The sequence below is a fragment of the Crocuta crocuta genome, unplaced genomic scaffold (assembly GCF_008692635.1).
Source record: "Crocuta crocuta isolate KB4526 unplaced genomic scaffold, BGI_CrCroc_1.0 scaffold164, whole genome shotgun sequence".
NCBI lineage: Eukaryota > Metazoa > Chordata > Mammalia > Carnivora > Hyaenidae > Crocuta > Crocuta crocuta.
Window position 1 is genome coordinate 4,927,882 of NW_027530016.1, and position 24,246 is coordinate 4,952,127.

A 24,246-nucleotide genomic window follows, 5' to 3' on the forward strand; every position below is an offset into this window, starting at 1 on the left:
CAATTTTGGTAAATTATCCTGTATTACTGATATGACAGTATGTTTCCTTCCATTTTCACATTTGTCTTTTCCTAAAATTCCTATTATACATACAGAGAAAAGACTTAAATGATCTTCTAATTCTTTTCTCTTTCTCCTATTGCTTTTTTATTATAATGTCTGAAAGATTATTTTGCCTTTATCTTACATTTATTTTTTCATATCATTAATTTGTATTTTTGACTATTTATAATTTTATTTTTATTTCTTAAATGTTAATTAATTTTGAGAGAGAGAGAGAGGCAGGGGGAGGGGTAAAGAGAGAGGGAGAGAGATTCCCAGGCAGGCTCCCAACACAGAATTCAATCTCACTGTGAGATCATGACCTGAGCCAAAATCAAAACTGTGACACAACCAAATAAGCCACCCAGATGCCTCTCATTTTAAATTTTCTTTCATGTTTTAAAAAATAGTATTTTTTTTCTTTTTAATGGATGTAATACTTTTCTAATCTTTCCACTAATATTAATTAGATTTTGAAAGCGATTATTTTTCTCTCTGTTATGTGTAATTTCCAATTTCTTTTTCTACTGATTTTATCTCTGACATTCATATTGAGTCTGTCCCCACTTTGTTTGGCCTCTTTGGTATTTATAAAATACCAGATTTCACATTTTAAAAAATCAGTGATTTTGGCCTCTTCAAAAAAAAAAGAAAAATCTGGTCATGCTACAACCATGTTTTCTTGGTGAGTGGAGACTGTCCATTTTAAATAGGACATACAGTCTATGGCTTCCTGTTTTATTCATTTATCCATCAGGCTCAATACGCATTTAGGTAAACCACTTTGTCCATGCTCCTCAGTCACCTGCATGTCTGCAGCCCACTCAGAAACCCCTTGACTTATACTTCTGGACCCATGGCTTATCTTTGAAGATATAATATTTGCTCTGTTTTTCTTTAATAAAATCCTTTTCTATTATCAAATCCTTTTGTAATGTAGTTGTTCTTTCAACAAGACACAGGGAACAAGTTTTATGACCATTGAAATCCAACAAAGACAGGTTATTATTTGAACTGCTCCAAAGACACTCATTAGCATGGATAATTTAGAGTGCTCTATTTCATAAATCTACTCTTGTACAAATTAAAGCAAATTTAAAGCTTTAAATTTCTCATGTATCATTTTGTGAGGCTTGAGTCAATTAACACTTTCCAAAGATAGGGTTCTCTTTTTATATGTGGATATTGTGACTTAATTAAATGTTGACAACTTGGTTTTTATTTATAATATGGTAAATAGAGTTTTTTCTTTAGTTTTTTTTTTAATAAAAGAATTGCAGTAATTCAGTGAATACCCATGATAGTTACGTAAAACAAAATTCTATATCTTATGAGAAGACCACTTGGCTGGAAATCATAGGAGCCAGATTTCAGTTCATTGAGTCATCATTCAACACAAGATTTGTCTTTTATTATACTTTATTGCCAATGCCCAGCATATAACAAATGCTAAGATGTATGTATTGAATGGTTAAATGAATGACATGTGGTTATTTTTTCAAGGAGCATAAAATATTCCTTTCTTTTAAACATAGAATATTCCTAGAGAAATACACTATTTCCATCACAGTCTCAGACAATTTAAATATCAATGTGAGACTCTTTTCCTCAAAATACCTTCTCAAACCACAAGAGGTTATTTTTTCCACTTTTATGTTACTTTTATGCAACATCCAGACCCTTTGCTAGATAAATAAAAACAAATTGAAACCTAAAGCAGAATATTAACTCACAGATATTAGAGGCCAACATTCTAATTTTATACATAGAGAGACTGAGTCTCAGAAATATAAAATAATTTTCCCAAACCTATGAAGTTAATATATTTGTTAGTACAGTTTACTACCGATTTTCTCCCCAGTATGTTGTAAACTCCCCTGAAACAGAAACTTGATATATTTGGTTGACTGATTGCTTACAGCACCTTGAAGAGTGCATAACACATATTAGGTGCTCAACCAATATCTGTGGTTGAATGAGATGACCAAGAAAATTTAAATTGTTGATAAATGACAAATAATTTCTCAGTATAAATGTGTCCCATGAAATATTTTAGACATAATTTGGGTATAAAATTTATTGTTTATCTGAAATTTAAGTTTAACTGGGTATCTTGCATTTTTACTTCCTAATCTGGCAAGATCTGAATAGTGAGAAAACGATCTATATATTGGATCTAGAGAGAGAGATTTCAAGATTTAAAAAATAGTGAGTGTAAAGTCTTGCCATAGGGATGAATGTGACTGCTCAAGAAATAGCAAGGAGTCAATATGGCTGGATTGGGTCGAGGGAGGAGAACTGGCAATCGGTATTGGAATATCATGGAGGTTCATTAAGGTATTGTGAATAATTTGGATTTTACTTGATGGAAAGTCATTAGAAGGTTTTGGTTGTGGAACCATGTGATGTAACCTAAGTTTAAAGAGACCACTTTGGCTGCTGTATGAACAGACCCCGGAAGGACAAGAGATGAGGCAGGAAGGGTTTGTGGAGAATGCATGAAACAGACCATGCCAGAGATGATGGTTTGGAACACAGTGTTAGTAGTGGCGATGGTGCACAGAGGTTTGAATAAAGTTCTATTTTATTTTATTTTGTTTTGTTTATTTTGTTTTATTTTATTTTATTTTTAATGTTTATTTACTTATCTGAGAGAGACAGAGAGAGAACAAGCAAGCATGGGGGAAAAACAGAGAGACAGAGACAGGGAGACAGAAAATCCCAAGCAGCCTCCGTGCTGTCAGCCCAAAGCCTGATGTGGGGCTTGAACTCATGAACTGTGAGATCATGAACTGAGTCTAAATCAAGAGTCATACTGAGCCACCCAGGTGTCCCTGGGTTCTATTTAAGAACTGCAGGACTTGCTGCAGTTATAGGGTATGTTATAGGGTTATGTTAGAAAGATGAATCAGGGTTGCTTTCTTTATCCTTGGCCTGAGCAATGGGATAACTGATCCAAAGCAACTGACAACTATAGGGAAGCGAATTATATTTGTGTAAGCAGTTGTTTACTGAAACACACACACGTTGCACTTGCCAGGGTTATCAATTTCAAGTTACTGCTCTACTACTGCTGCATCATCGTCATCGTTGTCATTGTCGTCGTCATCATCATCATCATTTTTGTGCATTTATTACACCAGACAATACTAGCCCATTATATCTATTACTCAGTTAATTATCACAAAAACACTATGATGTAGGTACTATTATTATAATCATTCTTATATTACAGGGACTTCTGGGTGGCTCAATTGGTTAAGTGTCCAGCTTCAGCTCCGGTCATGATCTCATAGTTCATGAGTTCAAGCCCTGCATTGGATTCTGTACTGATAGCTCAGAACTTGGAGCCTGCTTTGGATTCTGTCTCTCTCTCTCTTTTTCTCTCTGTCCTCTCCTGATCATGTGCTCGTTCTCTCTCTCTTTCTCTCAGAAAATAAATGATAAAGATTAAAAAAAAAGAATCCTTCTTATATGACAAATAAGGAAACTGAAGCCCACAAAAATTGAAGAACTTGCTCTAAGTCATACAGCTAGAAAAAGACAAAGTATGACTCTAAAGGCAACCTGGCAGATCCCAAAACACTTTCACTAAACAACTAAGTTTTGTAAAAACAAAGGAAAAAAAGTAGTGGTCTGGATTACTGTGAATCTAAAAAAAAATATTCATTCAACTTTTACCCTTCTATTGAAACATTCAGAGAACATTTTTTGATTTAATGAGAAAATTCATGAAACAAACTTTACAAAGAGACAAAAAGAAGATTTGACAAATTTAAATATAGGGACTTTATTCTTGGATAGGAAGACTGAAATTACAGTCATTTAAAAAATTATTTTAGAGTGGAATTCCCATCAAAACCACACACACAACACATGTGTATACATACATATATACACATATATATTTCAACAAATCATAAATCAGATAAACCACAATCTAACTTTACCAAGAATAGGTGGAGAAAGCACAAATATAAAACACAGGGAAAGAAATAAAGGCATTCTGAGAAATGATAGAAATTAGAAAATTCATGAGACTACTTTTTTCCTTCTAAATCTATTCCAAATATATCTGAAAATTCTATTGATAAATAAAGCTTACCAAGACATGTGTTTAATAATGGAAACAAGGTGAGAAACTGGAAAATATATAATTTTTGTGTGTGTGTAAGAAGGTAGAAAACAAGATCGTACATTCATATTCACTTTTACCTCTGTAAAGAAATTCTAAAAGAATATACCAGACACTCATGAAAACTGTACCTGGGTGAGGGATGGTGATGGTAAGAAGACTTTCCATTATACTACTTTTATACTGAATAATGTGGCTGTATTACCAATTCAAATACTTAAAAAATAACATTAACACACCATATTTGGAGAACTGAAAGGCAATTACCTATGTGGTGAAAAAGGCATGCTTTGAGCACTGACCATACAAAATTTGACTAGTTTCACTACAAAGCTGCTTTGGTTAAGTAGCATATGGTTTTGATCAAATAAATCTCTGTATGATTTTTATAAGTCTTTCATCGCCTATTGATCGTGAAAGAAGAAATCCTTCTGACATCATAGTCTATGTTTGGTCCAATTCCATGTTACTTACTTGATTTCCTTTCTCAGAGTCTCTGAAGCAATTTGCTTCCATGACTGAGCAGGATTTCAGTTCAGAGATAAAACAAAAATTATTAACTAAATATGATGCATTATTTATTTTGTTCTGCTTTCTTATTCTCCAAATCTACTATTGTGTTCAATGTATTTAAAAAAAAGAAACATAAATATTTAGGCTTAATGCTTTGAACACTGGATTTTGAGATGGTGTCACATATTTAATCATCTTACTACTTTATAACAATCTGCAAAATAAGTCTATATAGGTTTTAACAAACTTGATCATATTGGTCTCTTCCAGGTTTATTATATTTTATGTAATTCTCCCTGTAAATCTGGTATCTGGCTCCGTGTCTATAATTTATTCAGGACATTTTTCCCTTTCATACATTTTTATTAACAATATATATTTAGTGTTGATTTCCTCATTTTAGTTTGTCAATACTTTATTTAGCTCAATTTGGAGATTATATAATTTGTCTTACTTAGTTTTGCTCTTATTTTCCATTCCACAAAAGCTGATAGTTTGGGAGATTATTGTTTTTATTTTTAATCTCTTCCAATGTTTTTTCCCAGTTTTTATTTTATTTTATTTATTCAAATTCAAGTTAGCTAATATATAGTGTGGTACTGGTTTCAGGAGTAGAATTTAGTGATTCACCAGTTACATATAACACCCAGTGCTCATCCCAAGTGTCTTCCTTAATGCCCATCACCCATTTAACCTCCCCCCCCCACTCCATCACCTTCCACTCCAGCAACCCTCCATTTGTTCTCTGTTTCCAAGACTCTCTTTTGGTTTACCTCTCTCTATTTTTATCTTATTTTATTTTTCCTTCCTTTCCCTTACATTCATCTGTTTTGCTTCTTAAATTCCCCTTACCTCTTGCAAAGTTAAGTATCACTAATAGAGTTGCTTCACCTTATAAATAAGTTGTTATTATGCCCTAACACTTCTTTCCTATAGGGCTTCTTTTTTCTCAACTCCACATTTCCAACATGCTAGTTCATAATGCTTCTAAATTTCATGTGGGGACAACACACTCACTACTACCTGAAAGCTGATAGCATTTGGGAGGCATGGGAAAAACTCTATGTAGGTGATTCAATTGATGAAGAGAACTATTTCCATTAAGAAAGTGAGTTCTACGGTTCACTTCAAATACTGATAGCATCATTAAGTCTTCTCTGCTTAATATGAGGAATAAACTAAAAATTGTTTTTAGATGTTATAACACAAAATGCCTTTATGAGACTTCTCTTTACTAAAGAAAATATAGGATCTCAGTGGTTTTTATCTTGCAGAGATACTATGAGAATTATGAAGAAATAAGGTTTTGCTAACTATGATTTTCTGAGAAATTTGTCTCTACTGAAAGAAAATGTAGTGAGGTCACGTAAGGACATATTTAGGGTGTTTGGATTCAGACTACTTAGTTGCCATAAAAGAGAGAGATATAAAGCATGGTGTGGGTATTAGAGTCATCTTTGCTATACTGGAGAAAAAGGATCTCAGGAGAGGCTTTGCAGAGAATAATGCAGAGGAGTTTGCCAGATGTAGAAGCTGTGAAGGGCAAGGAGTGCATACAGAGGAAAGCACCATATGAGAAAACATGGACGTGTGAGATGCTCTGGTATTTGGCGCAAATGGATGAAAATATGATGAGATGCTGGTGAGAATAGCTGAAGATAAAGGGATTCAGCCACATAAGGGACAAAGAGGTCTTTGTAACTCATTTTAAAGATTTTTTTAAAGTATTTTTTATAACCTTATTTTTGGTAAATAAAAATAATAGTAAATCTGCATAAACTCTAACCTTGATTGCATTTTACACTGTCTTAAAGAAACAAGTAACTATGTAATAGAGTCTACAGTATAGACAGTGAATAAAAAGTATAGATGTGCCCATTGAAAGATTCTCTCTACTTCAATGTCTACTTTCTTACCTTTCATTCACTCTTCCAACAGTAATTTGCTCTTTTTCTATTATACTGTCACAATAGTTTAGGTCACTGTTAGTGACTGAATATGTATGTCCCTCTAAACTCATCTACTGAAATCCTAACCCCCAATGTGATAGTATTAGGAGATGGGCTTTTGGGAGGCCATTAGGTCATGAGTCAGATTAGCATAATTCATCAACATTTCTACTTGGATATTTATTACTTCAGGCTCAACAAGATCAGACATGAAGCCATCATCTTCCTGCTCATATCTATTTTTCTTGTTTTTCTTATAAATATTATGTCTATCCACTCAGGTGTTTAAGCCTAAAATCTGCATGCCACTTAAGATTTCTTTTCTTATGCTCCACAGGTGTGGCTTTTGCTTGCACCTCTGAAATGTTTAGCCACTGTATTTTTCTCCTTCTATTCCTGCCATTAGCCAAGTCCAGGCCACTAAAAATTCTTGCCTGGGTTTTTGCTGTAGCTTCTCCATATCTAGCCACAGTGCCCACAGTGAGTTTTAATAATGCAACTTAATCACATCACTCTTGTAGATAACACCTTTCAGTGGTTCCACATTTTCATTGCTCATGTTTTACCCTAAAAATACCTATCAAACATATTGCAATTGCTCATTTCATTGATAATTTATCCTACTACACTATAAGTGATTGTTTAGAGACAGGGAGCATCTTCTGAACAACGGTCATGATAGACATACTCCAGTGTACTAGTCAATATATATATATATATTCAAACCTACTATATTCCCTCAGCTGTATACAGAGGACTAGGAACTATAATCTCTACTCTTTCCGATTTTATTGTCTGGCTGGGAGCAACACAACTCATAAGGCATAAGTTAAACAAAAACCATTCAAAAACAAATTATGCTACACTGCCTGTTAGGCAAAGAGATGAGAGGGGAATCTAAGCTAAAATATTTGAAGAAGTATCACCTGAGGTGGGATTGGAATTAGGTCTTAGAAAATAAGAAGAATTTGAGAACATGAAGGAAGAAGACAATCTATTTCACAAAAGGGGAAGAATGTATGAAAATTAAAAACAAAAAAATTAAAACAAACTTTTTTTAAGGATAAATAAAAAATTTAACCCTGATTGGGATCTTATACTGCCTTAGAGAAACAGGATAAAGTTTATTGGTAAATCCCGCACCCCCACCCCAACTTGGTAACTATTATTTTTAACCTGGTTATTTGTGGTGGTTAGGGGGGCTGATGAAACCAGTGTCTTTGTTTTGATCTCTGTGTGGACTGCATTAGTTCTATGGGCCAACATCGTGCCTCCCTCATACTGAGCCTGCTCTGTTAAAAAGACACACCCTTCCTCAGAGGTGAAGTATTGGGTGCTGGTTGAGAAGACATAGGCAGATAGGTTAGTTGAGGGTTCCTATTTCTTATAGCTCTACAGAGGCATCTCTATGTTCTGTCCTGTGAGACAATTAGGATCCTCTGGTTTAACCCTTCTGCACTCAACAACTACAAGCCAGGAAAAGGTCCACTTACTCATCTTTGAGAAATGTCATATGCTAGTAGGTGACTGGATTGAATTATGTCTTTCCCTACCCCCAATTCATATTGAAGTGGTAACCCCCAATACTTCCGAATGTCGATTCTATTTGGAAACAGGGTCTATAGATAGGTGATCAAGGTAAAGTGAGGTCATTTGGGTGGGTCTTAATCCAATATGACTGGTGTCCTTATCAGAAGAGGAAATTTGGACACAGATAGGAACAGAGGGAATATGATTAAAGACAAAAAAGAAGATGGACATCTACAAGGCAAGTGGAGAGGCCTCAAAAGAAACGAACACTGCCGACACATTAATCTCTGACTTCCAGCCTCTAGAATTGTAAGAAACTACCTCTCTGTTGTTTATACCTCACAGTCTGTGGTATTTTGTTATGGTACCTCTAGAACACTGATACAGTGATGAAGAGTAGAAGTTAATCTTTCAAATAAATCTCTAACTAATAGTTAGGATAATGGTCTTGCTACATATATTTGGAAATAAAATTTTAAATAACTTTGAAATGACGCATATTGGTTTAGTTGGAAGAAATAAAAAATGTGATTTTTTTAATACTAATTTATAGTTTCAAATACATTTTTGATGCTACTTTACTGTAAGGACTCTAAATACAGTAAAATATAACCCAATGTAAGAAATGTGATGTGGTCTTGTGTGTATACATATGTTATTGTATATTCCAGTAAAATCTAGAGTTCACTTTAAAATTAGAAATCAGAAGAATGTTGCTTGAAATAGATATAAGCCATGGATAATAAAGTTCTTTTATGTTGCCCAAGGATGTTAAATGGATTGTACAGTAATGTGAAAGTGGCAACCCTATATTTATGGGTGGAAAAGTCATTTTTATTTAAAACTCCCATTTCCTCTTCCTTCTCTATTTTTTTAAGTCCCATTTGCTGAAATGTCTCATGCTTCATCTCAATTTGAGCCACATATTGTGAGATTACACAAAAATTCACTGGGCCAATTTGGAGATATCCAATGTGAAACAGCGTTTTTTAGGTAGAGGAAGATTTTGAAACAAATTAATTTTAAGATTTTGATCATTCAAAATGGTTTGGCTTTTCATTTAAAAAATGCTTTTACTGGACTTAAAACCACTTGGATTCGAAAGAACAACTATGTAGCCTTTTGAAAGAGATGCCTTGATCATGGGATGGACACTGGCTCACATGTGGAGCTGCCATAGGGGAATCCCCAGTGTGTCTCCTGTGGAAATGTGCACCAGCAACTGTGAGACACCATCCATGGAGAGATGGCAGCTCAGATGCCCTTCCTGGGGCAGTCACCCAAAGCAGCTCAGTTCCTCTCCCTGTAGCTCACTCAGGGCTCTCTAAAGTTTGTTCAATATTCTCTGGTTTCACCTATGACAATGGTTCTCAGTTACAATTTCCAACGTACCTCACAGGACAGTTTTGTTTATTTGTCCCATGGGAATCAAGGCATGTACACACACACACACACACACACACACACTCATGGACACAGCATTTAGAATCATCAGGGTGTCTACATCAAAGGCTGTAGTATAAGCTTTGCCCTGTGAAACAGGAAACAAGTAGCCAGATGCTGAATGGATGAAGTGGAGTTGAGGTGGGAGAAGCATCTCCCATATAGTTTCCAAGTAACAGTTGTCCAGGAGGGACTGGCATTAAGCTTGATGCAATTTGCACATTTACATTTATATACGTTATTGCTAGATCTCTCTGTCTTTCTCTCTTTTGCTTTCTCACTTGCTTTTGCTTTCTCCAAAAATGTGTTGTGTACTGATAATAGTAAATAATAATGAAAATATAGAATATAGAGAAGAAAATAGAATTATTTCTGCATATGTATTCCTATTTCTCTAATTCTGCCTATCATCTGTTTGTAATATAATTTGCCTCTCTCTCTCTCTCTCTCTGTGTGTATATATATATATATACATATTTAAAAATATACTATGAGCATTTTGCCATTTTATTAAAGAACTAAATATTTAATGACATTATCCTTTTTGCCATTTTTAACTATTAAATAATTGTGGCAGTTTTATTTTGTTTTGTTTTGCTATTATAATTAACTGCAAATAATACAACTGTTGTAACACCATCATTACGTGCCTGGGAAATTCAATGTTTAACCAATGACACTCGCAGGTGCCCGGATATGACTTCATAGGAACATTGCCTCTGGTAGGACAACTCTGGGGCATGACTTCAACTTCAGAGTTTCCCTGAAGGATTAGCTGCAGCTTGCCTGAACCTTTACCTCCAACTCCACCCTTGCATTGCTTCCTCTCTTCTCCCTCTCCTTCTGCTTGCTTACCACTTTCCTCTGGGAGCACTTCTAATAAATCACTCAGAAAAAAATCTTTGCCTTTTGCTCTGCTTATGAAGAACTTGACCTAAGACATCTTTTCAGAAATCTATGATTATTCTCATAAGATTCTGTCTTAGAATTATTCACTTACGGGATACATACCTTTCTAAAGTGTTTGACAAATACTGCTAATTTGCTATGTAGAAAAGTTGTACAGAATTAAGTTCCTATCATCATACATGTACGTTTCTTCCATTTCATCCTTTGGAATAGTTTCACCCTCTATGGAGACAGAAGTGGCCCTATTTGTGCTCAGGGAACATCCTGATCCCTACCATACATTATAGAACTTGGAGTAAACAGACGGTTGATTGACTTGCACCCATGAGGTTCTTTTTCTTGTGAATATAAAAATGAGAGTTAACACCAGAAAATCTAAGAGGTAAAGAGACTACAAAAATGTAGGGAGGGGCACTATGCCTATAGCAGCACCCTAAAAAGGAGATCTGTTAGTTCAAACAAAATAGAACAGAATATTGGGCTTAAAAATGGACTGACTCATGCTGATATATGGGACTCTGATAATTAAAACAGTTGGTGTTGCAGGACAGAGAGTAAAGAGAGAGTCATTACAGAAATGACATTAGGAAAACTGTTTATTCATACGGAAAAATGAATATGAATCTCTACCTCATATACAGAAAAACCAGATCCTGTTGGGACAAGGACCACAAAAAAGGTGAAATTGTAAAGATTTTAGAAAAGAACTTGAGAGGAAGAGCTTATCCTTGGGGAATAAGAAGATGTCTAAACAAGACACAAATAATCCTTATCACAAAAGAGCTGAGTACAGACTGAGAAATATGATTATAGGGAAATATGCATGGACTGCAAACATGAAAATATACTCAACCTCATTTGTAAACAGGAAAAGGCAAATTAAGCATCGTAAAATAACATTTCACCCACCAGAATGGCTATAATTTATAAATCTGATAGTATTAAATAATTGATAAGTATATTGAGCAATGGGAACTCTCACAAACTGCATTTTGGAGTGTATACCGGAACAGCCACTTTGGAAAACTATTTAAAATCATCTTTTAAATGTAACATTTCAATACCAAAGCCCTCAAAAATTCCACTCTACGTATATATTACTTACAGAAACTTTCATGTTATACCTGAAGACATGTATAGGATTATCCTGAGAATAATTTTTGTATAGCAAGAAACTAAAAGCCGCACAAGTGTTGGATGGGTAATTGTTTTATAGTATCATAAAAGGGAAAGTATTATAGAGGGAAAGTGATGAAATCAACAAGGATACACAAGGATCCTCAAGGTTAATGGTAATGGATAGTTTCATAATTAGGGTGGTTCATAGGTTTTATTCTATTATTTCTGAAACTATTCAAAACATTATGTACACTAGTATACAGACATCCATATTCACAGGTATGATACATTTTATAATAAAAGGATGAACTTGGAATGTGGCAAACAATGGTGGATATAAACAGACCCTACAAGGATACCACTGCTACTCTGACAATTAAATATTGGTAAGAGTTGTCAGCTGAGTTATACGAGTTTAGGGATCTTTGTTTTACAATTATAGAAACAAACTGAAAAGTTGTAATATTTTTTTAAAAAGCCAATTTACTGAGAATATGTGAGATTATGGACATGAGATTATGGAGTGGGATTATGGAAATTGCTCATTAATTATTTGAATGATGAATGACATTTTTAAAAAGCTCTTATGTCTTAGTTACTATTCTTGATGAGGTAGTAAAAGCATTGAACAACAGGCAAAATACTGGCTCTCTTGGACATTTCAATCAAAGTGGGATGGGGGAAGACTTATAATAAGAAAATCAACTAAAAGACTATAATATGTCAAGGGCTGATAGCTATCATGAAAAAAAAAAAAAAGACTTCAGCTTTTGGCCAGGTGACTTTAGCTTTTGGTCACAAGGTAACTTGCCTTCTCAAACAAAACAAAACAAAACACTACAAAATTGAACAAAATACACAGTGTAACTGTTTTCAAACATTGAACAAAAGACAATGTAGGACTATGATCCTTGAGAAAAGGCAAACACAATATGAGCCCAGTGATTGACCACGATTTCCCTGGATTTTCACCTCAGGTACTTGCTTTGTACAACAGGGAGATGGACACCAAGCAGAGGAGTGGGCTAAATTTCTGGGTTGAGGAAACAGAGGATCAAAATTCCATGCTGACTAAAAAGTTGAAGTTTGTGGGGCAGCATACTAGGAAAGGGGTGGCTGATCAGAGGGAGAAGAACCCAGATATCTATGTGGGAGTTCCTCATATATAATTGCCCAAGGACTGGGCTGCACACAATGCAGAGACGTATTTATAAGGTCTAGCAGAGACTGTCTACAAAGACTGAGACCTGAAAGAGGTCAGCTGATATTAGAGGTTCTCCAGTTCTGGAAGACATTGGAATTCTAGCCCCATCAGAGTGGAGAGGCCTTGCTGGGAAGCTAGTACTGTCAATGTTAGGGACCTCACAGTAACCACATTTTGGATATTTTATGGATATTATCACATCTATGGTAAAGGACATACCACAGTTCTAAATTCAAACCCAAAAGAAATCTGCCACAACAGATCAAAGGAGTCACTCTGACAGAACCAATATCATCCCATGGTAACTGGATTGCTTGACAGAACAAAAGTCAACACCCTCTAAAGGGTGAAGCCATAATTCAGACTCCCCACAATCTCTTGTCCACAATCTAATGCATACACTATGCACTACCAGACCTGAGAAGAAATAGGAATATAGCATCACAGCCCCGAAAAATATAGTCATTCAAAACTAAATCTAACAACTAGGAGACAAAGATTTTTAAGAAGATATTATGTACATCTTTTAAAAATGTGGTTTTTTTGAACCACTTAAAAAATGTGGTTATAGTAAATGACCAGCTGAGGAATCTCAAAAGAGAAATAGGAATTCTAAAAATATAAAAATTGAAAAATTTAGAACCAAAAGTACAATATCTGAAAGAAAATTTTAGATTGCATAGGAAAACATTGTTGCATTTGAGGATTGATCATTGAAAATTATCCAACATAAGGATGAAAGATGAGCAAAATAAAGAACAGACCCTCAGTGATGCCTAGAATATTAATGACTGGTCAAATATATATGTGATTCGACCAGAAGGCGAAGAAAGTGACATCTAGAATACTAATGACTGGTCAAATATGTATGCGATTCAACCAGAAGGCGAAGAAATAAATAATAGAGCAGAAAAAATTTAGAGAAACAGTGGCCAAAAATTTCTCCATTGGGATGAAGGATATAAATTTGACATTTATGAGGCTCAGCAAACTTCATTCAGAGAGAAACAAAGAAAAGCCACACTTGAAATATATTTAAATTACTGGAAACCAAAGATAAAGAAAAAATCTTGAAAGCAGTCAGAGAGAAAATGACCCATTACTTACAAAATGATGGCAAACTTCTTATCAGAAGCCGTGAAGCTCACAAACAGTAGGGTAATATCTTTAAAGTGCTGAAGAAAAAAAAAAAAGAACTTGTCAGTTGAGATGCTATTCCACCAAAGATATTCTTCAACAATAAAAACAAACGAGGGGCTCAATTGGTTAAATCTCTGACTTCAGCTCCAGTCATGATCTTGTGGTTCATGAGTTTGAGCCCTGTGTTGGGCTCTGTACTGATAACTCAGAGCCTGGAGCCTGCTTCAAATTGTCTTACCCTCTCTCTCTGCCCCTCCCCCACTCACACTCTGTCTTTCTTTCTCAAAAATAATTATATGTTAAAAATTTTTTAAAAAGGGGCGCCTGGGTGGCTTAGTCGGTTAAGCGTCCGACTTTCGCTTAGGTCATGATCTCGCGGGTCGTGGGTTCGAGCCCCGCGTCGGGCTCTGTGCTGACTGCCAGCTCGGAGCCTGGAGCCTGTTTCAGTCTGTGACTCCCTCTCTCTCTGACCCTCCCCTGTTCACGCTGTCTCTCTCTCTCCTAGAAATAAATAAAACATTTTAAAAAAAATTTAAAAAGAATAAAAACAAATGAAAGAGTTTTCAGGTAGAAAAAACATAGAGAATTCATTTTTAGCTGACCTGCATTACAAGAAATTATACTTAGAGAAAATGAGATCAAATGGAAACTCTAATTTATATGATATAATAGAAAGTAACTTACGTGCTAAATATGTGAATAAACATATAGTCCTATATGTTTTCTTCGCTCAATTTTTAAAAAAGGCATATGACAGTATTAAGCAAAACTTATAATACTGTGCTGTGGGATTTATAAAATCTATAGTTTATATATGTAATACCTATGACAAAAACATAAAGGTAGGGAGTAAATGAAGCCACAGTGCTATAAATATATCATGTTTAATGTAGGACAGTGTCGATTAGGATAAATAAATGGAGCATACTGTAATTCCTACAATAACTAACAAAGAAAAAAAAAGAAAAGAAAGAAAGGAAATACAATATAAAGAGGTATAGCTAACAGACTAATGGAGGAATTGAAACAATATAAAAAAATATTTTATTAATCCTAAAGGAGTCAGGAAAAAGAAATGGAGAAACAAAAAACATTTTGAACTAAAATAAAACAAATGGCAGTGGAGAGCCAAATTCAATCATATCAAAAAACATTAAACAAAAATGGCCCCAAACCTCCAATTTAAAGTCACAGATTATGACTCTGGGTAAAATCTGAGAACTATTTCTATGTTATCTACAAGAGAGACAGTGTTGTTTAAAGCAAAACCTCAAACAGTTTTATTTATTCTGTTGTTCAGTATCTGCTTTCAAAATACTGCCTTAAAATATAAATCATCTCTATCTACTTTTAGGTGTATTAATGATGGCGTCAAAAGTTATGCCTCTAGCCCCATCCTTTTTTTCTGTACTATGATTATCTCATCATTGTGCTATGTGGTCACATTAGATGAAACATACCTAGGGGCTGACTTAATCATTCTAACCCCAAAACAAATTCTCTCTCCATTTCCATTTTTCCATTCATGGAATTATTTTTTTAATTATTATTATTATTATTATTTTGCAAATTGCCTAGTTCAAAATCATTGATTAAAGTGAATTTAGATTCCATCGTTCTTTCATTCACTAAATCACACTCCATTTTCTTTTTCAAAATGTCTCTTTCTACTGCCTCCCACCCCATTTAGGTCATCATTATCTCATATATTTTGTAGAGTGGCCACAAAGTGTTTAAGCAGAAATGATAGATGTTATCTGTGTGTGCTTCTCCAATTTCTGCCCACATTTTTGGTTTTTACTCATGTTCTTCTTGACTTCTTCTATGTTAATGGATGGAAGTCATTAAAACAGCCCCGAATGGCTGTCCTTAGGTATTAAATTGATTTCTGTTGAATTTCAAGCTTAGGGATTTTGTAGTCCATATGCCAGAACCATAAAAATACTATCAAAAGAGTCAAGGTTTCCATGTAAGGTATTACAGCAGTTTGGGGGAGCACAGAAATTTTTTTAAAAATGCATAGAAGAGGGTAGAAATAATACATTTATATACTCCATCACCCATCCCCTACGCCCCAGCCTCCTGGCATGGAAGGGAACAATTTCCCTGTGGAAGGAGAGTAAAGTGAGCACCAACCCCATTGCTGACCCAAGAGATGGCCTGCCCCAAAGTGGCTCCCTTGGGTGTCCCAGGAATTCAGGCCCCCAGCTCACCGTGGTGCCTGTCAGCTCTAACGGCGCCAGCCAATCCTGCAACCCCAGGTGGCTTCTGTAGCACTAGGCTTCCAGGGGGCTTCTGGGAGCCCAGCTCTCTCCCACCCTTCCACCCCGGTTCACCCTGGTACCTGCTGGCTCCAGAGGCCCTGGGTAGATCCCAGGGCCCTCAGACTCCCTATCAGCTCTCATGAACCCAGGCTCCTGGCTGGGCCCAAAGGAAAGTGAGATGAAACAGAAGGAAAACCATACAATTCAACATTATTATTATTTAAAATTAATTCTAAGGAATTAGAATTAGCTTTACTAATAATAAATTAATTTAATATGTTATATTTTCAAGTCCTTTCATTCTGAAAACTTATGAAATTCATAATCATCATTTCTTAATCTTTAATAGTATCTTTGGCCCTATTTATTCTGGTTTCTACTTTCTGAGATCAGAGTATGCTTTACGTGCTTACTTATTTAAACACAGTCATATTGATACTTTTAAGGAACTCTCAGACACATGGGTCTTCAATTGCAGAACTTCCAGACTTTAAAAAAGAATATTCATCTGCTATACATCCTGGGCTTTACTATAGAGAACTTGAGGAAGTTCTGTCTCGACAGAGCACTTTACAAAAGTTTGCAGTGTTTTTTCTCTTCTTTCTCTTCCCTACCCATTTTCCTCCTTCCTTTTCTTCTTTCTCTTTGTAATTCCAGCAATGCACTTTATTTTCAAAGGATCATTTTCGCCTGCCCTGTCTCTGGCTCTAGATTGAAAAAAAGTTGCCCTAATTGCTGCCAGAATCATTGGGCTTAATGATTTTTTCTAGGCAGTACAGCAAACATGCTCCTTGGATTAAAACTCAGGTTTGCATCTTGACCCGTGTAAACCACATGCACCACGGGAAGACAGCAAAAAAGGAAAGAGGAGACCAGCACCTTCTGACTCTTTGGGGATTCAGTCATGCTCTTACTATCAAGAACTTTGGAAATTTGTCTATGTATATGTGGTCTGCATTTTCTTAAATAATTTGGTTGCATTCTCCTAGTATATAGTTTGACAATAATGCAGCCCATTAGAGCTACGGTAAGGGGAACAAAGGAAGGCACTATGTACTTGTTGGCTCCAGGGTTTCATCCCACCACTGAAGAGGCTTCTAGAAGCAATGAGAGCCTGAATGAGGAGGAACTCTGATGCAGAGCCAGGGTCTGATTTGTTTTTCAGTTTTCCACTAAAAGTAGGGCATGGTCCACGTCAAGAGAGTCCTTATGGGTCTGTCCCTTCAATAAATATGGGTGAGAATAGCTTTCCCTCTTCCACAGGAACTCCAGGTGTTCAGTATACTTTGTTGACCTCCCAGAACTCCCAGACATACCAGAGTTCTTTCTGTTCCCTTCCAACTAGATGTCAATCCCAGGTGACGATGACTTCTCTCATGCAAAATCATCAGGGCTGGAACTTGGGCTGGAACTAGATAGAGATTAACGTGAGAGGAGAGGGTTTGGAGAGAAAAGGAGAGGAAGAAACAAGATTAAAAGCCAACACTCTGTGCAACAAAGGAGAGAGCCCAGAGCAAAGGGCTTGAGTCTCAGCTCCCTGCATTTCTGGATCTCACCACCAGGCCAGTCCCCGCATCCTGGCTGCCAAGCACTTTATGGCAGAGCAGCTCTTCCTGAAGAGAAATCTGTGCATTTAGGAAGGAGTCTTTGAACCATAATGTATGCTTTTTTTTTTTCTTTGAGTTATGTTATTACATTTATGTAACAGGGAACTGAGTGCCATTAATTCACTCCTGGATGGGAGACATATTAATACAGAATGTGATTGTGGTCTTTTATTTATGACCACTTTTCTTTTAACTCTGCACTAGAATTAACTCAGCACTGCATTTCAGGTATTGATTTGGAATCTTAAAGTTTAATTTATTACCTTCATTGGAATATAGGGTATTTAGACAGCATTGGCCTTTTCCCTGTGGAATGTCACTCTATGGCTGTCCTCTGGCATCTCTTCTTTTTCTTTTCTTGCCTTTCTTTGGGTGTTTAACAGCTCTCTCAGGGCATTGGCAATTATTTATGACACGCTTCTCCTTGTAAGATCTAGTTGGAAAACCTGTTCCTATGGCAACTGCTGTTTTCAAACAGGATGGTTCCAACTTCAAAACAATATCATCAAATATGCAACAGCACATATATCTTTTAATGGCAAGCGTATTCTAATGATTTGTACAACCAAATCTGAAAATCTGAACACTTGGGAAAAAAAGATGAACTGCGTGGAAAGCCCATCTGATTGAGTGGGTGATGAAGTGATTACCTGGAGAAAACTTCTGGGGATTAGTTTGACTCGGCATTATTCAGGGAAGTCTGGTGAGAGGAGCATAGGCTTTGAAATTATGTTGAGCAGAGACCTGTGACCGTCATGAGCTAAAATTACCAGAGATGGACTAAATCTGGGTTTTGACATTTCTCTCTTTTTAGTACATTAAAACTATTTTAAACCCCTACTGAAATCTGTTCATTCAAAGCACAGTCACTGGCAACAAAGCACCAAATACTATATTTTATAACCAGAGTATTTATTAGCTTATTACTCAGCCATAGTTTGTTTTCTTTGTCCCACTGTTTATTCATTTCAGTGCCAAGGAAACGAAGGGCAATGGTACCACTGAGTGATACTCCTTACAGACAGCTTTGTTAATCAGGTTACTAAGGCAAGATCACTCTGTACCCATGACTGTTATTTTTTCTTTTGTTTGTTGAGAGATAGTCATTTTCTCTCACTGCATTCAAATCCAAATTTTGCTGGTTACCATGGCAATATTTTTGAAGTCAGTATCACTCTAATGTTTCATCATGACCTATTATGATATAGCTTGGATTTGTTGTAGAATTCATTTGTCCATCGATCATACTGGAACATTCTGATGGAGGGAGGGAGGGAAAGAGAGACACAGACACAGACACAGACACACACACACACACACACACACAACTGTGTAAGAATCTAAAATTGAGGGCCACCTGGGTGCCTCAGTCGGTTGAGCATCTGCCTCTTGATTTGGGATCAGGTCGTGATTCCAGGGTTGTGGGATCAAGCCTCACATCAGGCTCCATGCTGGAGCCTGCTTAAGATTCTCTCTGTCTCCCTCTGCCCTCTTACTTGCTTTCACTCTCTCTCTCTCTCTCAAAAACAAAAAAGTAAATATGAGCCTATACAACTTCAGAGCAGCATGTAGTTGAGCGGGACAAATTATTCTTTTCATCTTTATTCAATTGTAATGCAGTATAAATCCAGGCACAAATTATTAATTAGGTTCATTGTAAGAATATGCTTGTTACTTGATTTTAAGCCAAGAGACTACCCAAGATGTATATAAATACTTAGGAAAAAAATCAGAATGTTCAAATTAAAGATGCAATGTTACTGTCCCTGCTGAGCAGTTCACTTTTATAGACTTTGGCTTGCTCACTCCAGGATTGGAGGTTTTTCTTTAATGTACATCATTTCTGAGTGAAGTCTACCAGCGTGTGGGCCTCTGGGAGATCAATGGTACAAACTGGAAAGCTATAACCACAAGAAGATTTTGATCCCTGGTCAAAAATCAGTGTCCATGCTTAGAATAGAAGCAGCCTGATTATATATGATCAGAATAATTTTGGTCTTGCCCTGATTCTGTAATTTTTACAATCAATCACCTCTTTGGGTTTTACACAGCTCTTTACCAACCTTAGGACTAACACATCATTTGTAATCATTGTAAAACTTAAGAAATCGAATAATTACAACATTTTGTAGTTGGGATAGACATCAGCCATGTAGTGCTATATATTTTCAATGGGGCCAATATTGGTTTTTGGAGGGTAAGAAAAAGATCTTCCTATTTTTATGTATAAAACACAGATATACATATATTAGATAAACCAATATACTAAAATGTTATGAGACCTTGACTATTTTTTAAATGTCTAAAAAAGACTCCTTAAGGGAATAATTAATGAAAAAATAGGTTGAGAAGCACTAATCTAGTGCAAGTCCCAGGTAGATGAACTGACCTGACTAATTTCCATAAATTGTGCAAATACAGCTCTTGGTTTGAAAACTCTTGACTGCCTCACGAAACTTCTACATTTATTCAGCAAACATTTATTGTGAGTCTGTGATGTGTTACAAATTGTTAAGACTGGAGACACAAAAAGAAATATGTCACAGTCCCTAACATCAAGGGGACACTGAAGACTATCTGATGATTATAGAACAATGTGCTAAGGGTCATGACAGAAGTCAAAGCAGACAATATACAGATCCCCTAGCCTATCTAGTACAATGGAAGAGCTAATTAATTTCATGTTGATTTAACTGAATACATCTTCATTTCTATGAGCTTGACATTGGTTTCTCGTGTGAAATTGTTGTTTCAGAAACACGCTATGTACTTTGTTAGCATATAACAGAGAGAACTTTGAATAGACCACCTGGACTTGAATCTCTGGCCTTTGTCTTTGGTAATCATCCAGATAATTTTTGGTTGGTTGTGGACATGCTCATATATTTGAACTTTGGTTTTCTCATCTATTGATGTCACAGGATTTCTTTGAGCATTAAATCTCACAAAAAATATTTATTCAAACATAAGAAGACACCTGGGTGTTTCTCTGGCCAATGAAAGTGGGGACATAAATCAGATATTTTGTCATAAACCTTAAGGTCTGGCTTTTGGTAAGTAGGGGATTGATTGCTCTGTTTCATCTTAAACTTCTTTGTCACCTACTTGTGTTCTGCTATTGAGGCCTACTCCTTAGAGATACATTTTTGAACTCATGGGGTCCATCAGTGGGGCTTCAACATGAGCGCTGCTAATTAAGGTGATGAAGAAAGCCTCAGTTAATACTGACTTCTGGTAAGATCCATTGACAGGACTGTAGCTTGCCCCTGTTGAGTATAGTCAAGTCAATGGAAGCTGGAAGAAAAAGAGGGAACTAGGGGTTCACACTTGAGTAATATGTTTAGTAAATGGGTCTCTGGAAGTGACTGGGGACCCTGGATTTTGCTGAAGTCTTATTATGTTTAAACGAATGACCACCTAAATGAGAACAATCAGAGGTTATTTATTTGGAATTTTCTACAGCAAAGGAGTCTTTGTATTTGGCTGAAACTCAAAGACAGGCTGGGTAATGGGAAAGCAGTATAGTAAAAATAGGGTGAGAGAGAAGGGGAAGGTTTTAGGTATGCTCTGATTGGAGGTTGTTGGCCTACAAGCCGGGCTAATTAGAAGCACAGCATCTATCTGACTGCTTTAGAGATCATGTTTGGCTTTCTTTGACTGATTTTGATTTGAGTGGGAGGCAAAAAATAGGTAAGCTAGCAGTCATTGACCAAGTCCTACAATTATTGCAGAAGTTGTGGTTTGGCTTCCTGGACTGGTTGCTGCAGAGATTGTGGGTCAGATTTCTATTGTCATGTATGATTTGGTCATTGTTCATTTGTATACATAATCTCTTAGTTGGTAAATTGGTATGTACATTGCCCTGTTATAGGTAACACATTAAGCTATCAGTCACTTAAAAATACATATGAATTAAATCTCTCTGGGACCCTTTTAAGAAATAGTTTTGCCAGGTTAAATAAAAGAAAGGCCCAGCCTGGGTGTTTCAATAAATCTGGGAATAACCATGACACAAATTTCCTGAACTATCTGGAACACGTACAACTTCTTCACATCTATTTCCCCCAAGATGATTAGAACTAAAAGTTTAAAATAAAAAGATCTTCTGTACCAATTTCCCACAACGTCCTGTAAAAGAGCAGTTGGGAGGGTTGTATCATTATTTACAGCAGCTCTGGGATACAGGAAAGTAGATGGAAGGAAATTTTGGATTAGATTTAAAAGCTGGCTAAAGCAAAAGGATATAAGAGAAAACCTATGTACACTGTTGGTGGAAATGCAAATCGGCACAGCCACTATGGAAAACAGTATGGAGCATCCTCAAACAATTAAAAGTAGAATTACCATATGATTCAGCAATTCCACTTCTGGGTATAGGTTCAAAGGAAATAAAATCATTATATTGAAGAGCTATCTGCACCTTCATGTTCATTGCAGCATTATTCACAATAGCCAAGACATGGAAACAACTTAAGATTCATCAGTAGATGAACAGATAAAGAAAATGTGGTGTATACATATACAGTGGAATATTATTCAGCCATAAAAAATACAGAAATCCTACTATTGCAACAACATGGATTGAACTTGAGGCCATTGCCCTCAAGAGTAGAATGGCAGTTGCCTGGGGAGGGTGTGGGGATAGGGGAAATGGGTGAAGGTTATCAAAGAGTACAAACTTCCAGTTATTCAAAAATATAGAATAAAATATAAATCTGATTAAATCATTGGTGCCAGAGTCCAGAAATTAGGGAGGAGGGAAAAAATAGCATTTGTGGAAGACTTAGGTCAAATACTGTGCAAGAACCTAATGAATGGGGCGCCTGGGTGGCTTAGTCGGTTAAGCGTCCGACTTTCGCTTAGGTCATGATCTCGCAGTTCATGGGTTCGAGCCCCGCGTCGGGCTCTGTGCTGACTGCCAGCTCAGAGCCTAGAGCCTGTTTCAGTCTGTGACTCCCTCTCTCTCTGACCCTCCCCTGCTCACGCTGTCTCTCTCTCTCTCTCTCTCCTAGAAATAAATAAAACATTAAAAAAAAAAAGAACCTAATGAATATCTTATGGAGTCTTCACAAACAGCCAGATATGAAAGCATTCCCATTTTACAGATGGGGAAAATGAGATATGGAGACAGTAAATGTTTTGCTATATTACAGAAATCATAAATGTATGATCTAGTATTACCACAGTTTACATCAATATGACCTTATTATTACAGGAGACTCTTACCAACAGTATAAAAACAAGTTGCAAACAACTTTATTATTCATTCCAGAAATTTCCTAAAAGACTCATTTAATCTTCAAAAGAAAGTATCTGTGAAGTATTTACTCCCTAACATTCTTTGAACCCCTCACCTCAAAATCTTCACCTTGCTCATTTTTACCAACCCTGAACCATTACACCAACATCTTTACTCAATTCTAGTCAAGCCTCTCTGCTGAAACCAGACTTCAAAATGTCAGATTTACTGAGATTTACTTGTTGAACAAGGTCTGATTTACTTCAAGACTTACTCAGCAGAGTTAGAAGTCTCTTACTGCAGTAATCAAGAAATTCTACTTCATCTTATCTGGTTAATTTCTTTACTTAACACTCATTTAATGTACCTGTGGGGCTACATTGTATATGTCCTCTCCTCTCCATACTTAATGGATACATCCTTTACTGGTGCATTTTCATTGTTCTAACACCATGGTCTCTGTCACTTGGATCCTCTGAGATATGCATTGGAATATAGACAGGCAAACAGGCAATCACATGCACAGAGTCAAAAACTGCATTCACACATCAATTTAACTTCAAATACAAAGGTGCCAAGACATTGGGGCCTGTGGGTGGCTGAATGGGTTAAGCGTCAGACTTTCAGCTCAGGTCATGATCTCATGGCTCATGAGTTCAAGCCCCACATTGGGTTCTATGCTGACAGCTTAGAGCCTGGAGTCTGCTTCAGACTCTGTGTGTGTCTCTCTCTTCTCCTCCCTCATTCATGGTCTGTCTCTCAAAAATAAATAGATATGAAAAAACAAACAAAAAAGCAAAGGTCTCATGACATCGCTCTTTCCTTTTCCTGGTTTATATGGGCAACATTTTAAACAGAAATGGACTGGGGCGCCTGGGTGGCTTAGTCGGTTAAGCGTCCGACTTTCGCTTAGGTCATGATCTCGCGGTTCGTGGGTTTGAGCCCCGCGTCGGGCTCTGTGCTGACTGCCAGCTCAGAGCCTGGAGCCTCTTTCGGAGTCTGTGACTCCCTCTCTCTCTGACCCTCCCCTGCTCACGCTGTCTGTCTCTCTCTCTCTCTCCTAGAAATAAATAAAAAATATTTAAAAAAAAAAAAAAAAGAAGTGGACTACAGCCTTTTTCTGTGTGGTAATCCATTTGAGAAAATTTTTAT

At 36.4% G+C, this 24,246-nt stretch overlaps 1 protein-coding gene across 27 annotated transcripts in view; it reads right to left on the reverse strand.

Annotated features, from left to right (window-relative positions):
- Positions 1-24,246, reverse strand: part of LOC144231725 (uncharacterized) — a 374,679-nt gene that overhangs the window by 292,168 nt on the left and 58,265 nt on the right. For 26 of the 27 annotated variants that reach the window (XR_013335157.1, XR_013335161.1, XR_013335163.1 and 23 more), the window contains 2 exons: positions 17,565-17,659; positions 13,952-14,019 (listed from right to left, as the gene is read on the reverse strand). Coding sequence is in view for 18 of the 27 variants with exons in the window: in XM_077764301.1 (XP_077620427.1) it covers positions 13,952-14,019; positions 17,565-17,659 (163 nt within the window). In the remaining 9 variants the exon portion in view is untranslated. The remainder of the gene's footprint in view (positions 1-13,951; positions 14,020-17,564; positions 17,660-24,246) is intronic. The other variant, XR_013335165.1, reaches the window with a different exon arrangement.